Genomic DNA, 15,133 nt, shown 5'->3' with positions numbered 1-15,133 from the left:
ATATGATAGAGGCACGTGATCTATTACAAACCCTTTAAGTGATAAGACAACATCACTAAGACTTGAAACAACGACAAACCGCAGTGTTTAGATATTAGGATCATTTAAAAATCTTTTTAGGCTAGGAAGGAGGGCCTGTCACTCCAAAATCCACCCTCTTTAAAAAATGAGTCTAGAAAACTGAAGTGATGCTTTTTACAGAGACCTAGACCTTTTATAAGGGGAAAATGGTCAACAACATTCTGAGCCATAAACTTCTTTATAAGGTCATCCTGCTAGCTTTAGCTGGAGCTTGCCAGTGGTCACTGTTACATGCATGTGTCTTTTAAATAATGCTCTGAATTATGTACAACAGGAGGAGTGATGAGACATCCGGTGATGTGTTAGGGTAACAGTTTCAGCAGTCTACATGAATGTCCACAGTGGAACATCTATCTTTAACACATCTAGGATTAATCACAGAAGACGGCTCTGATAGCTCAGTGGATACAGGGATCTTTGGTTGCCTCCATGGTCACAATTTCAAATTCTAGAGAAGACGTTCAGCCTGTTATCCTTACTAAGTTAAAGAATCGGCCATCATTGGGTTGGGTAACAATGAACATCCATTATCTGTCAACAGTGCCATTGGTGAACATGCGTGGTAAAAATATGCCTCCTCTGCTGTGATAACAGTGAAATTAACTAGATTTTATGTTGAGAAATCTTACCATCCCCTTCCTTTCCATCGGTCAGTGACACATTCCCATTCTCTGCCTCATCTCCATGATTGGACGGAATATCTGAATGCAAACAGAGAAAACAAATGACTCAACGAAACATGATGCTTACTTCTATTGCTGTTTTTCTGCTGCAGGTCTTCTTTAGTTAAAGGCTGCTGACTTGGATACAATTTTGTAGCTTCTTGAGCTCAATAAAAGAAACCATTAGATGTTGGAGTGCGCTGATGTTGAGAAGCCTCCACAAGCTGCACTCTCTGGTAGTGACTTTGACTCTGTTAGGTAGGTAGTGATACAGATTTGGGTATGGTAGGGACCCCTGTGATTCTCCAAGGGATACCCGTGCCAAACAAAAGTGTTATAGAGTAATTGCCTGTTTGTTCCTAACACAAGATCTTCTTTGGTGTTGGATGTGTCAGACTAGAGTAGAGAATTAGAAAATCTCAGAAACAGATAATAATTACCAGGTAGCCCTGCACATAATCATTTTTTTTGATGCTGACCCCCACCGAGTCAGCTGTATAGTAGTTATCCAGATAATAATATGTGCAGGTGTATAACTACTGCCAAAAATCTGGAGAGCAGGTTTCAGAAATGGTTATATTTCCTGAAAAGGTTCAGATGGCAGTCAGTGTTAGAATGCGTCCTTAGAAGACTCAGAAGGGAGACAAAGGACAGTTTATTAAGACTTTATTGACAGTGGACAGTTAATAGAAGTATTTCTTTTTTCAGTTAGTCTTTATGAGACATTTTAGTGAAATATAACAATTAACACAAATTACAGAATAGACAAAACAATAATCAAATAGTTGTACAAACAACGATTCAGAAGCAATGAGCACAACCATGTTTGAGAGTGTACAGGAAAATCACGTCTGATCATACACATACTTTGAATAAGGTTGGTGAGGAGAGCAGAATAGTTTGTACTGTAATAATTTACAGCACCTGACAGAAATAGTTATCCACTATGAGAGGTAGATGAGTGACTGTAAGAATAATCAGATTTTTTAGGGTAGCCATGTGAGAAATGTAATATCAGGGTGTCCCTATAGGAGAGAGGAATCATCAAGTGGTCACTCAAACTAAATAATAACTGCGGAGGATAAGGAGGGGGAGGTCAAAGAAGGTGTGTGATGCATGGGATAGTGCTGTTCAATAGTAGTGCAGAAGCTGACCCTTAAGCTCCTTGATAAAACAGGGCATTAAGCTAGGGACTTGGACTGCATAAATGTGCCTAATTTGTGTGGCAAGTTTTGTGATGCAACCTGGCAGCCTCTTTGATACATAACTAAAAGTAAGATATATTGTCTACTCTACCTCCACTTTTTGTCCTATCCAAATTGTATTGTAGTTCTTTTGGCATTGAGAGTACGCAACAAGGTTCAACCTACTGAAAGGAGATTACAATGAAGACTGAAAATTAATTGAGTCAGTAAACATCAAAAACCAAAACGACCTTAGAACCAATTCAATGATGAGTTTTAAGAACAACCACATGATCAATTATATATTTTAGCTTAATAAGCTAAGCACTCAAGCGTACAATTGTGTTCAAAGTGGAGAAAGAGACCTTGCAAAGTCTCAAAGATAATTATAGCGTTTTGCCAAATTAAAAAAAACTCGTTTTTTCCATTTATTGCAGTCTATGCACCCTAAAGAGGGTTATCCCTTCCAGCATTCTGCTTAAATATTTCCCATGTTAGGTGGGAATATTTCGCGTTTCTGTCAGTCCAAGATGTCACCTTCAGAAAGGCTGGGGTAGTATGATGGAAAAGGAAGTTTGAGGAAAGTGAAACAGAAGTCCCATCTTGTTAACTTAACCAAATTGTGAGATCCTGGGACAACTGTCTGAATTCCATGTTCCTCAGATCGCTTTGCTAGACAACACTTCAACACTTGGGAGAATTATGATAAGAAATCCCTAGATACCCCTTTGGGTGAGGATTTGCTCCTTTTGTCTTAGTTAGACAGCTTGAGGCTGCTTTTGGACAGCATTCTCTATTTTACTGTGTTTTATATGCACAGTCACTTTATCCTTCACCTGTTCACTTTGCACAAGCACTTTTGTCACATGGTTTCCACTTTATAGAGCAACCTTAAGTCTATTGTAAATAGCGATTTCCATGTACCTGCGATAAAAATACATACACTGTGCAGTAATCATCTCTCAGTGGTTGAGTTTACTGTTTTCTTTTGCTGATGTCGATTAGTTCTTCGTTTGGTTAATAATTCATTTTGGTCTTATATGTAATTAACTACCAACAGGTTTTTTTTAGAGCGGAATGCGGACTTAGGCAGGCCTGCATTAAAGCTGTGAAATAATCTTCCTACAGACCGGAAGGTGGGAAAAACATCTTGAAAGCTTTAAGAAAAAATGAAGGCAACACCTTCTTAACATTTTCTGATTTAACTTTCAATGTAAATAACATGTATGTTGTTTTTTCTAACTTTCGGTGCAGCCCTGCCGCAAACAGTAAAATGCATCAACAGGTACCGCCGTGAGGGCAGTTCCTGCCAATGCCTTTATACATGACATCCTGCTTGCCGGTCATTTATAAATTAGGTGGGTGGCCTCTCCACCATGTGGATGGAGTAATGTACTCCATACCCATAGCAGACCAACTGTGTGTCTATATCTAAATATGGCCCTGAGTGTGAAGAAATTATGCTGATGTTGCACTATTGGGACGAAAAAGTCGTCCGCATGGTAATGGTTGTCCACCCACTATCCTGAGTGCCCCAACTGTACTAATGTCTGGATCCCTAATGCTTATTTTTATTCTTATAGGTATACACAGATAATGCATATGCACCATGACATAGGCCTGTCTCACAATTGCGGTCTTGTTGGACCAGGAAAGGCCCCCAGAGTGCTACCTTCATAGTGGTGAAAGGCTACTGGCTTTACCAGGAATTAAGCAGCACAAGTGTGGTGGTGGCAGCATATCACATAGTGATCAGTAGGAATGAACAGGTACTTTGTACCTGTGCCAGTAGAGGGAGGCCTACAGGCTCACTCATTTAAAGTTCCACTACTGTATGCTTAACTCACTATTGGTCTACATCGGTTTGGAATGTAGTGCTGAGCAGTGCATATGTGATGTACATGTGCAGGATGTATGTGTGCCTGTGAATGGTACAATAGAGGGACAATGAAGTAATGTGCAGTGTGTGTATGTTATATGCATGTGCTGGGTGTATGAGTGTCTATGTGTAGTACAATACATGAAGGATGCAGTGTTGTGCTATGCATGCATGGTATATGCATGTGCTGGGTGTATGTGTGCCTGTGACTGGTACAATATATGAAGGATGTAGTGCAGTGTGTGTATGCTGTATAAATGTGCAGGGTGTGTGTGTGTGTGCCTGTGAATGGTACAATACATGGCTAACTCTGGGTTCCGTTTTGGGAGATCCAGGGTTGCCTGGTAAAATATGAAGAGAGGGGGGTAGAAGAATCACTCCAGACAGGTTTGTGTATTGCTGCATTCCTGTATGCTGGGTGGAACACACTGGAGAGAGGGAGAGCCAGGCTGCGCCAGTACACTTCCAAGGGTGCTCTTTGATTCAGAGGAAGGTCACAAGGATGGGGTCTGGGCATGTCATAGGAAGAAGGTGGGGCTGATAACAGAATCATAAAGGGTAGGGCTGAGGCCCTGGGCTAACCTTTTGATACTGTGGCTGATATTCAGGTGTGACCCTTAGTCACTCCAATGGCCTGTGATGTGGGACTATCAGCTTTGGAGTCGCTCAAGCTGTGACAGACTACTTTCTGGGGGAATAGAGGGCAGAAGAGTGGGCACTTCAAAAGGATGCAGACCCCCAATAGACACTTCAAAGACTCAGACTCAAAATCACATTTGGTGTTCGGAAATGGACTATATGAACAGAACCTTGAGAGCCCAAAAATTGTCAACTGTCGAGCAGTCAGTCGGGCTGTGCAAGGAGGAGAAGCTCTGCTATTCTTCTGCCCGTGGCCAGGACTGGGGTCCTAGGTCTACTAGCCTCCCAGTTGGTTGTTGGAACAACACCCAGGGAATCCAAGACAATCTGCTTGCTAAGACCAGCATGCCCTTTGAGGTAGAGGAGAGTGTTGAAGGGAGTGAGATCCAATGGGGAATCCTGTTAAGTGGACTTCCTTAGCGAAATGTGTGGAGATGGCTGCTGCACCAATCGGTTCGTTGACCGTGTGAAGGAAAAGGTCGGCAACCCTTATATTCCAAAGCAGGGCTGCCGTGAAGTAAGCTTTGACTGTGTCTGTGGCACATGGGTCATCGCCCGTACGCAGTGAGGAGCTGGCAACCATGTATGCCAGGAGGGGCCACCGTGAAGTGATCTGGGATCATCTCTGTGCCAAACGGGTCATTACCTTTGTGCAGTAAGGGACCAGCAACCACATATGCCAGGAGGGCACGCTGTGGAAAGATTATCTTGCTGAGTAGTCTGTATGCAATGGAGAACTGGCCATATGCCAGGAGGGGCTAATCTGAGGAAATCGGTCATTCCAATGGGGTTAGTGCACACTTACAGTGTAGAAACAGTGACACTGTAAGACAGAGGGCGTCACTGGGATCAAGCAAGAAGTGTGACCTGGTCGGGGTGATCACTGGAGGAGAAAGGCAACCGTGGAGATTGGTGCGTACCAGCATCAGGACCTTCACGCTTCATGGGACAGACCAAACAACTTGCCCACCTTGGAGTGTTCACTAAGAACCTCCAGTCGCTACAGCTGCATGACAACGTGTGAGGACCTCAAGCACTGCTGAGCTCCACCTACCTGGCCAGCATGCAGTGAACGTACCTGAATCAGCTGCTGCTGCACCAGTGCCCATAGACGAGACGCACTCAGGAACTCCAGTCACTCCGATCCTGCAGGTGAGGGTAAGACTGACTTCGGGCCAGTCTAACCTGGGCGAACTTGCTTGCTAGATAGCGTTTCAGCACTGGAGCACTTTTGACTTTAAGAAGGAGTCAGAGTGGAAGTCTTGAGGCTCTGACTACTAGTGGGGCTTACCCTGGATGTTGCCAATAGTGAATGGGAATAACCGCTATAGCAACAGTGAAAAGGGAGTCGGACATGTGGAACTGCCTAAGAAACTCTAGAGCCCGGACACAAAAGTCAGTATTTGGCTTGACAATAATTTATTGTTGCTTCTGCATGTGTTTTGAATTGTGAGCCTGTGTTCACCCCTATATCTACCTCTCCACCGAGGAAGCCTTGGACTTCTCAAACCATGCTGTTACTGAGAGTCAAGTGCTGTAGGGGTATTTGGCCCAACTGCTCAGGATCCGTAGTAGGCCGGTCCCAGGACATCAGAAGTGAAAGGCCTCAACACTCTTGGTTGGGTCCGTAACTCCTGCTCACCCTGTGGCCCTCCAAACGGGGTTCTGACATGCTCTTACCACAATTCACAGGCAGGGCGGATAGAGTGCACAGATTGAGAAAGTGTGAGGTATTAACGCGCATCACTCCTCCCAGTCAAATTAGAAAATAATGCCACAATAGCTTTTAAGGCAAAGGTGGCAAATCTGTAATGGCTAAAGCCGATCAAGCCATCTGTGCATCTTTCCAAGACAAAGCAATGAAATCATCTTCACTTTTGAATGATTCTTAGGGCCATATGTATGAACACATTTTCTCATAGACACAGAATGGGTAAAACCCTTTGATACATCTGGCCCTATGTTCCTATATACATTTCTTTCTTCGGGACTAAAGTTGTGACCGCAAATTTTTGTTGAGGTGGTTAGAGGCTGTCTCTTGGAACAATTTTAATGCATTAACTCTCTGTTTCAAAATTGTGTGCTAGGGATTTCTGACTGAAATGAAGAAAGGTTTCAGACAATAAAAAGCCTTTGGCAAAAGTCCCTCGAAATGTATTTATTTTTTCTCCAAGATGCTTAGCTACCATGAAACTGGACACTGATATTTGTGACCTGCAATTATGTACTTAGTTGGCCATGGTTCGGTAGTAGATGATGAAAGATGCTGCCCACATGCTGCTCAATATCGACAAGAAATAGCAACTTCATGTGAAACATCCAAAATGATTTTTTTCTTACAAAACCTTTTTAGTGGAAGCAATTTAACCACAAGAAAACAACTCAGCAAAGAGATATAAAACGTTGTAATCGTCTAAAACGTGATTTCATGGATCAGGCATTTTCCTGCAAATACTCAGACAGGAATCTAAAATGTGGCCTTAGAACGCGCTAATTATGGGACCTATTATACGTTATCAAAACCAGTGCTGTAAGCGAATCCTCTTTAAAGCATGTAGGAGCTAGAAAGGTGATACTGCTCAAACGTATAATAGAATCTTCTGTTTAATGACGCAAGTTATTTTATCAGCATGATGCTCCTGAAGAACTGTATACCATTTTGGAGAATCGAGCAAAATATGTCAACAATGCAGGCGTGACTCTTAAACAAAAGAGGAGCAATTATGCACTTCAAAGGTCCATGAGGAACCAAAATAACTTGTCTTGCTCTCTTTGCTTAGAACATGTTTGGAGTGCCAAATACAGAGAAACACAATCAATTACACAACAATCTTACTGGTGAAACAATGCACAAGGAAAACAAAGCAGTATTTTTTATTATGTTTTAACAGTACAGCATATCTTACCTTCTATGTCCATGAATGAAGTTTGAGAATCTGCCATATTTGTCACATCAGACTTCATGTGATCATCCTGGTGCCCTATTGTGAAAAGGATGGGAATATTATTTTGTCAGTGTACAGTTAAGTATACAGCAAACTTCGAAAAAGGTTCCATTTTATATGAAAGTGGGGCGAATTTTCAAAGCTCTTTGTGTATGTAAACGTGGCTTGCATACATACATAGCTTTTTTTATGAATACAAAATCACTTTTGCAATTTCGCAAAATTGGTTTTGCTCTCTTTGAAGGATTTACAATGATCTTTCCTAGTGAGTAAATCTACTCTATGTGTAGGTAGGGAGCATTCCAGTTCAGGAATATCCTGGAAGTTTGTCACCTCACACACATTTTTTGCAATTGTGGAATTCACAAACCATTGTCCAACTCCTTACCACTCTGGAAAATGTCACAAATTTACTACTATCAAAGGCAGGGGGAATTCCTTCCAATTGTGGATAACTATTCATCAAAATTATTGAGAGGGTATGGAAAGAGGTTTTGCAAGAGAGAAAAAAATGTAAACGTTACCTAGTACATTTGCACAGACAGGTGCTGCAGAGTTTCTCATGCAAAAATGCATGGGTGTATATTTTTGCATCAGGAAATGTAGGAGCTCCCAGAAGCTGAAAACTTGCACCTATATAAAGGTGTAACCCACAGGCACACATTTATGACAACTTTGGAATCAAGCCCTGTGCCTACTTGATATAGAAAGTAATATTTGATTGCAGGACTGACTATAAATAAGCCGTATAAAGGCATAATCTCTATGGAACAAAAATAAAGTATTATTTGTAGTTTATGATGCAAACCAGGTAGCTGTGCCTGTATTTTGACAGATCCTACATGCTCATTGGATATTGTGGTATTCCATGTTTCACATTTTCCTGTATGTGATCTGCTGAATGATGTATATGTGAATGGTCTCTATGCAGTTAAGATGTGAAGTTTGAGTAGTAAATATCCTGCCTCCTGGTAGGGGGTATACTGGCTTTTACTAGTAATCCAGTGGTCTTCAAACTTTGTTATGACAAGTCCAAAAATGAAGCAAAATAGTTTGGCCCCCTTAAACCTACGAAGGGGGCAGATTGAGATGATGGTAGGAGCTTTACTAAATCATCAGCATATTGGGAATTCCACTGAAGCAAAATACTCACCAAGGTCCTCTCCCCAAAGCTCTATCCACACTAGGCCTGGTTGAAATTTTAATTACGCTGGAGGATTCGGAGTAATTTTGTTTTGTGAAGTTACCGTAGAGTACCCGATTATGCCCATCACATGAGCAAGACTAATTTGCCACAAAAATCCTACTGCAGGAACACAAACAATTAACTAAGCACACGTGAACAGCTGCTGGCTGCTGCTGTTTATGTTCTGTTGCATTTGGCTCTATTTTCTTAGCCAAAATGCATCCCCTGGTGCATGTTGGACTCAAGACTTCATTTTGCACTAAGAAAATAGTGCTAAATGCTATGTTACACTACTCACATATCTTTATCTCAGGTAATGTTGCTGTAATTTCACATAATTACACTACAGCAAATTAAGCGAGTTATACCTAGCCCCTCATACAGATTTCCTATGCAAAGTGCCACTGTGAAAAATATGCAACTTTCTACCCAGACTCACTCTGTGGGGCTCTCACATACTAATCCCTCATCCTGTTCTTCTCCTAAAAGTAGAAACTAAAATCCCTGTTTAAATGCCCAAAGTACTTCTGCAAAGTCCCATCAAGGTGTCTTCTTTAAAACCTCAACCAGACTTCCATCAAGACCACTAAATGTTGCAAAATGGCCAGCTTCCGCTAACCCCCCATGGAGCCCTATTTTCAACAACACTTTTATACGTTTAAGGCTTTGTTTTACCGTCCAATTTGGCTTGTGGCAGCAGTAAATATACAGCGTTTCATGAAGGTTACATTTTTTTAGGAGTTTGCGGCGGTTTAACTGGTGTCTCTCTCACCGAGGATTTCACCATTCTCCCAAGTAAGGTGCTGCTGAAGTTTCTTGTCTGGAGGGCGGAGTTACTCTAAGGAAAGGGAGCAGCTGAGGCCTAAACCGCTCCCACAGCTGGTTTTATCTGCTGCACACTCTTATTATATAGTGAATTCTTTTCGATTTGACTGCTTTTTCATTTAAATTTGTGCTTTTCTCTATATATAATTACTTTATCAAACTGGAAGGGGAAAATGTGAATTTTGGAAATAACGCAAGCAAACAGTTTCACCTCCACCAGTCAAGTCAAAAATTACAGAATTGGAGGAGGCTTCTTTATCCACTTTATTAGAGGAACTGCAAGCAGTTCGATCTAATGCAGAGAATATGGAGTCTGAAATTAAAAATCTACGCAGACACGGCCAGCCTTTTTATTAATGTTTCTGATAACTCCATTAAAATTCAGGATAACAAATCGAAAAGAGACAGTCTGGAACCTATTACAGGAAAGAGGTTTCTGATGTGTTCCTTGTCACTTGATTTAGAAAATTGTAATCAGCATTATAACTTGTGTTTTTTTTATTTACCTGAAGAGATGGAAAGTAATGACTGCAGGCAATATTTAGAAAAATTACTACTTGGTCTTTTGCACTTATCAGTCCCAGAAAAATAACAAATCGACAAGGCTCATAGAATCCGTTCACACCCAAATCCAAGTCATAGCAAACCATGTCAAATGATGTTTAATGTTTTGTGTCACCATCATCTTGTAACCATCCGGAAAAGCATCAAGAGAAATTCCATCATTGATGGTTAATGGTAAAAAACAAAATGTATACACCAAACTTTGCACACGAGTCTGTTAAACTCGTAAAGAATTCAATGACCTGAGACCGCGATTAAGGAGCAGTGGTTTTAAATCCAGCCTTTTTGATCTATCTACGATGAGAATATGGAAGGATGGGTTTTCCAAATCGCTTCATCGTCCTGTCGATCTTTGGACCTTTTTGGATCAACAACTACCACTCTCAATGGAAACGAATGTGACTGATACTTGATTCCTGCCCTATAATGTTTCTAATATCTAGCCTATTGTATGTCAGAATGTCTTTCTGAGGGATTGGAATGGTAGGGCAGGTCATTCTTACTTATGGGTATGTGCATTTCTGGAATTTTATTTGTTTTTATGTTGTTTTGTTATGTTTGGCTCTATTTCCTTTTTCTTCTTTTATTTCTTGTTAGAGCTACATATTATTCTTTCTAACTTTTATTGGTCATCTCTTTACTATGATTATGGATAACGTAAAGAGTATTACAATGGGTTTTTTTAATATTAAGGGTCTACGACACTCTGTAAAACTTGTAAAAGTTTTAGATAATTTAGCAAGGCATAAGGCTGACATTTGTTTACTGCAAGAGACTCATATCGATAACACAATTTTAGCATACACAAAGAAAAAATGGGTAAGATTCTTTCTCCTCCTGCAGTTAACAAAAAAATGGAGTTGCTATTCTTTTTGCAAATAAACTACATTTCCAGCTACTAAGCAAATGTTCTGATTCAGATGGTTGTTATCTTATAGTTAAAGTCTAAATTGATGATACTGTTTTTCACTTGAATAATGTCTATGGTCCAACAAGTGATTAACCTAATTTTTGGTCTCTCTTTACTACAGATGTACTGACATTGGGTAACCTACTGCTCATCAATGGTGGTGACTTTAATTCAAAATGTGACCCTTTACCAGATATAACACCTCAATTCAAATATAGGCCCCCCAAAGCTTTTTCTACTCTGAAATCCTTTTTTAAATCTACTAAATTGGCAGATATTTGGCGCTTACGTCACCCAACTAACAAACGTTTTATGTTTTTTTCTAATCCTCACAACTCATATTCTCGCATAAACTATCTACTGATTTCCTGTCAATAACTTCGTTCAATTTCTAATCCTATTATCCATAACATTGATATTTCTGATCATGCCCTCATTTCATGTGTTTTAACACTTAATTTATCTCAACAATCACATGGTCGTTGGGGTATGAACACAAATATCGTCCTAAATTAGACAAATAAACCAAAACTTCTATCAGCACTTTTTATTTTGATCCAGAAAGCTCAACATCAACAGTAAATCATTGGTATGCTTTTAAAAATACTTTAATCGTAAAATTTAACAGTTACACAAACAAATTGCAACTCATGAGAGTCTCTCTATCCCATCAAACAATTTCAAGTACAAATTGCAATTACAAATGCTTCGTTATGAACTTAATACATTATTAAGAACAGGCTGGCATACAACTTTCTAACAATAAGGCCAGATTCTGTTTTAATGCTAACGGGTTGGGAAGACTTTTGACAAATTATCTTATTATAAAAGAAGACAAAGCTCAAATTACTGCAATCCATGGCACAAATGGTAGTATTGCAATACCTCATAATGATATTGTCAATTAATTTTGTACCTAATATTCTACTCTATATAGTAACCCTTCTCTATTAATATTTCTCAAATGGATAATTTTCTAAAGGTTTATGAATTACCAAAACTTTCCCAATCAGCTAGAAATTATTAAGATGCTCCCATCTATTTGGAGGAAGTTGAGTCTGCTATCAAATCCTTTAAATCACTGAAATCTCCTGGCCCTGATGCTGAATTTTATAAAGAGTGTTCCCCTCTTCTCCTATCTCATTTGCTAAAAATATTTTTGCACTTTAGTAAATTAGGATTAACCTCTGGTTCTTTCACTGAAGCCTTGATAATAGTTAAACCAAAACCTAATAAAGATCCCACTAAGGTTTAACATTTCAACTGATATCATTAATTAATCAAGATTGGAAACTTATTTTTTTTTCTCAAAATTTTTTATTGTTTCAGTATGCCTTTACTAGTATCATCACAAGACGGGATCATTTCCCAAACATTCAGTAATGAGTAGTCGACCTTTACATGCAACATCAAAGACACTTGGAAGGAACATCACTTCCAATTTCCCTATTTCCCCTCTCGTATCTGCGACCCTTCGCGTAGCCATCAGTTCCAGGTTAGGCACTATCTATAACCCCATCTGGAGGATCCAGGTCATAAGCGTCCCTGCGAGGCCTCGCTCCAAACCACCTCAATAATTAACGGGTTAACAAAACACCCTCTACCCTACCCCACCCCTCCAACTTCCCCCACCCTCCCACCGTCAGACATGTTGTTCCTTCCGCCATCTCCCAGTATTAAGAAGGAGTCACGCTAATTGAACTACTGGTATCGCAATGTCAGGGGACAAAAGGACGGAAGCTACCACTTAGTACCCGCTGCCCTCCAGCCCCGCTACCTGCTCTATAAGGGCAATGCAGCCATTCATGTGCGCAAGTCTTGTCGTGGAGGGGATCAGTCAGTGTCGTCCATCGGGTTCTTAAGTAAGTCCACCATCGCCACCCATGCTCTGGCTGCGGTCAACATTTTGTCATTATTGGCTCTCTGGGCCATTTGTAGTCTGAGAATCCCCTCGCAGTCGGCCCACTTTATAAACTCTCGCAGCCATCGTGCAGCATTAGGCGTCGTAACCGCCTTCCAATGACTGGTGATTTCTCTTTTAGCAAGGACTAGCCCCAAGTCTATGAATTTACTGGTAACTTTGTTACAGGCAGTGTGGGGAAACCAGTGAATTAAGCAAAAACCCGGGGTCTGATCAATGCCCCTACCCGTTATTTCGCCCAGTTTAGCTGTTACCTCACCCCAATACTTGTGCAGCAATGGACACTCCCAGAACATGTGTAAAAATGTAGTATTCTCTAATTTACAACGGGGACAGGCAGTTTGGGACCCGAAGAATTCGTTGATTTTGTGCGGGGTGAGATATGCCCTGTGGAAGACATAAAATTGTACCAGCTGAAATCTCGCATTTCTAGAGCATTTCCACGCCCGCTCCATCAGCTCCTCCCACGGTCTCTCATCTATAGGGATCCCAAGGTCCGCTTCCCACTTAATACGTAGCCTCCCCAAAGGGGACCTAAGCTCCTGAATGAGACGCCTGTATAGGCAGGTTACTGCTTTGATCATCCCTGCTGCATATACCACGTATTGACAGGGGAGAGAGGTCGGGGGTTCCGCCATCCCCTTCTTCCAGTGTTTCCGGAGAGCTGCCGTCAAAGCAGCATGTAAAAGGAGGTCATGGCGGGGTATTTTGTACCTTTCTAAGACGTCCTGGTAGGGTAAAATGACGCCATCCTCATAGAGGTCCCCAATAGTGGAGACCCCCACTTCTTCCCAGCCTCGCAGTCGCTGCCAATCCCCCCCATGTGGCAGAACCTCACAGACCCTCGGCGGGATCTCCGGGGCATACGGGGTCCCATCTTGGCTCTTCTGTTGGCCTGATTCCAGCACTGCCGCACCACCCACAGCTCCCTCGGGATCTCTCGTTCTCGTAGAGGAAGCCGGAGAAGCCAAGATTGGAAACTTTATGCAAAAGTTCTTGCAACTAGATTGACTGCTGTGCTTGACTCACTCATTTCTATTGATCAATCTGATTTCATAAAAAGCAGACACTCTCTTAACAACACAAGATTATTATTTCAAGCTATTAATGCTGGACCATCTTTACCTATATCCTCCGGATTCTTTGATAAAGTGTATTGGCAGTATCTATTTCGTACTTAATCTACTTTTAATTTTGTCAGCTCGTTTAGTCACATGATATCAGCTTTATATTCTGGTACATCCGCCAAACTTTTCATTAATGGTCATGTTTCAAATCAATATTTCCTTTTTAGAGATACCAGACAAGGGCGTCCTTTACCTCCTTTACTTTTTCGTATTGCTATTTGCTAATTGCTATCAGATAGTGTACGAAATTGAAGGTATTACTATTAATGATGTTACCATAAAAACACCAGCTTATGCTGAATATGTTTTTTTGTACATTAGTAATCCTGAATCCTCCATCTCCAATCTTTTAAATGTAATTCAAACATACTGTCAAATTTCAGGATATACTTTAAACACTAACAAAACTGAATTTTTCCCCTTGAATGTTCATTGCACCCCTGAATGCTTCCTAACAATGGGATAATTTGGCAAAAATATAACATTAAATACTTTGGCACTTTATTCTCTCACGCTATTAAGAAATCGATTACAATGAATTAAGGACACCACACAATTAATAAATGGTCTGCCTTGCATCTATCCTGGTGGGGAAAAGTTGATTCAGTCAAAATGCTTATTGGCTTTTACCTCCTATCCATGATACCTATTCCTCGTATAGGTTTTAAGAAATTAAAATACACAAAGTACGAAGGTAGTTTTGGTTTAGCAGATTTCCTTAACTATCATAAAGCATTTATTTTAAAACAACGCTCCTTTTGGTTTAATCATGCGGTGCTTAATAATACACCTTCATTGCTTCTTAGTGAACAAAGTATGGAATCACCATGTCCCTTACCTGCACTGCTAACTATGTCTAATCCTACCACGTTCCTAAGAAAATCTGTTATCTTGAAATCCACTAAATTAATTTAAAAAGATCTGGATACACCTTTTCAATTTCCTATTTCACGTACTTCAAATATGTCGTTATGGTATAATCCACTGTTAAAACTTCATTGAAACATAACATTTTGGAAATCTTGGATAAAAGCTGATATTTTCTATCTAAAAGATATTTATTGTAATACCAGTTTTTAAACTTTTGATGACTTTCAACAAAACTTTCATTTGCCTACTTCGGATATTCCAAATATGAAATTCTATGCAATTCAATACTTGATTTATTTCCTAATAATTTTCATCTAAATGTCACTTCTGATTTGGAAAT

At 40.4% G+C, this 15,133-nt stretch overlaps 1 protein-coding gene across 1 annotated transcript in view; it reads right to left on the bottom strand.

The window, feature by feature from the left end:
* Positions 1-15,133, bottom strand: part of LOC146821651 (uncharacterized) — a 2,850,214-nt gene that overhangs the window by 325,149 nt on the left and 2,509,932 nt on the right. Inside the window, exons 11-12 of the mRNA XM_085609890.1 lie at positions 7,352-7,426; positions 711-782 (exon numbers count right to left, since the gene is read on the bottom strand). Of these exons, the coding sequence (XP_085466016.1) occupies positions 711-782; positions 7,352-7,426 (147 nt within the window). The remainder of the gene's footprint in view (positions 1-710; positions 783-7,351; positions 7,427-15,133) is intronic.

The sequence above is a fragment of the Triturus cristatus genome, chromosome 6, assembly GCF_964204655.1.
Source record: "Triturus cristatus chromosome 6, aTriCri1.1, whole genome shotgun sequence".
Lineage (NCBI taxonomy): Eukaryota > Metazoa > Chordata > Amphibia > Caudata > Salamandridae > Triturus > Triturus cristatus.
Note: the sequence above shows the minus strand (reverse complement) of the source record. Positions and strands in the feature narration are given on the sequence as shown.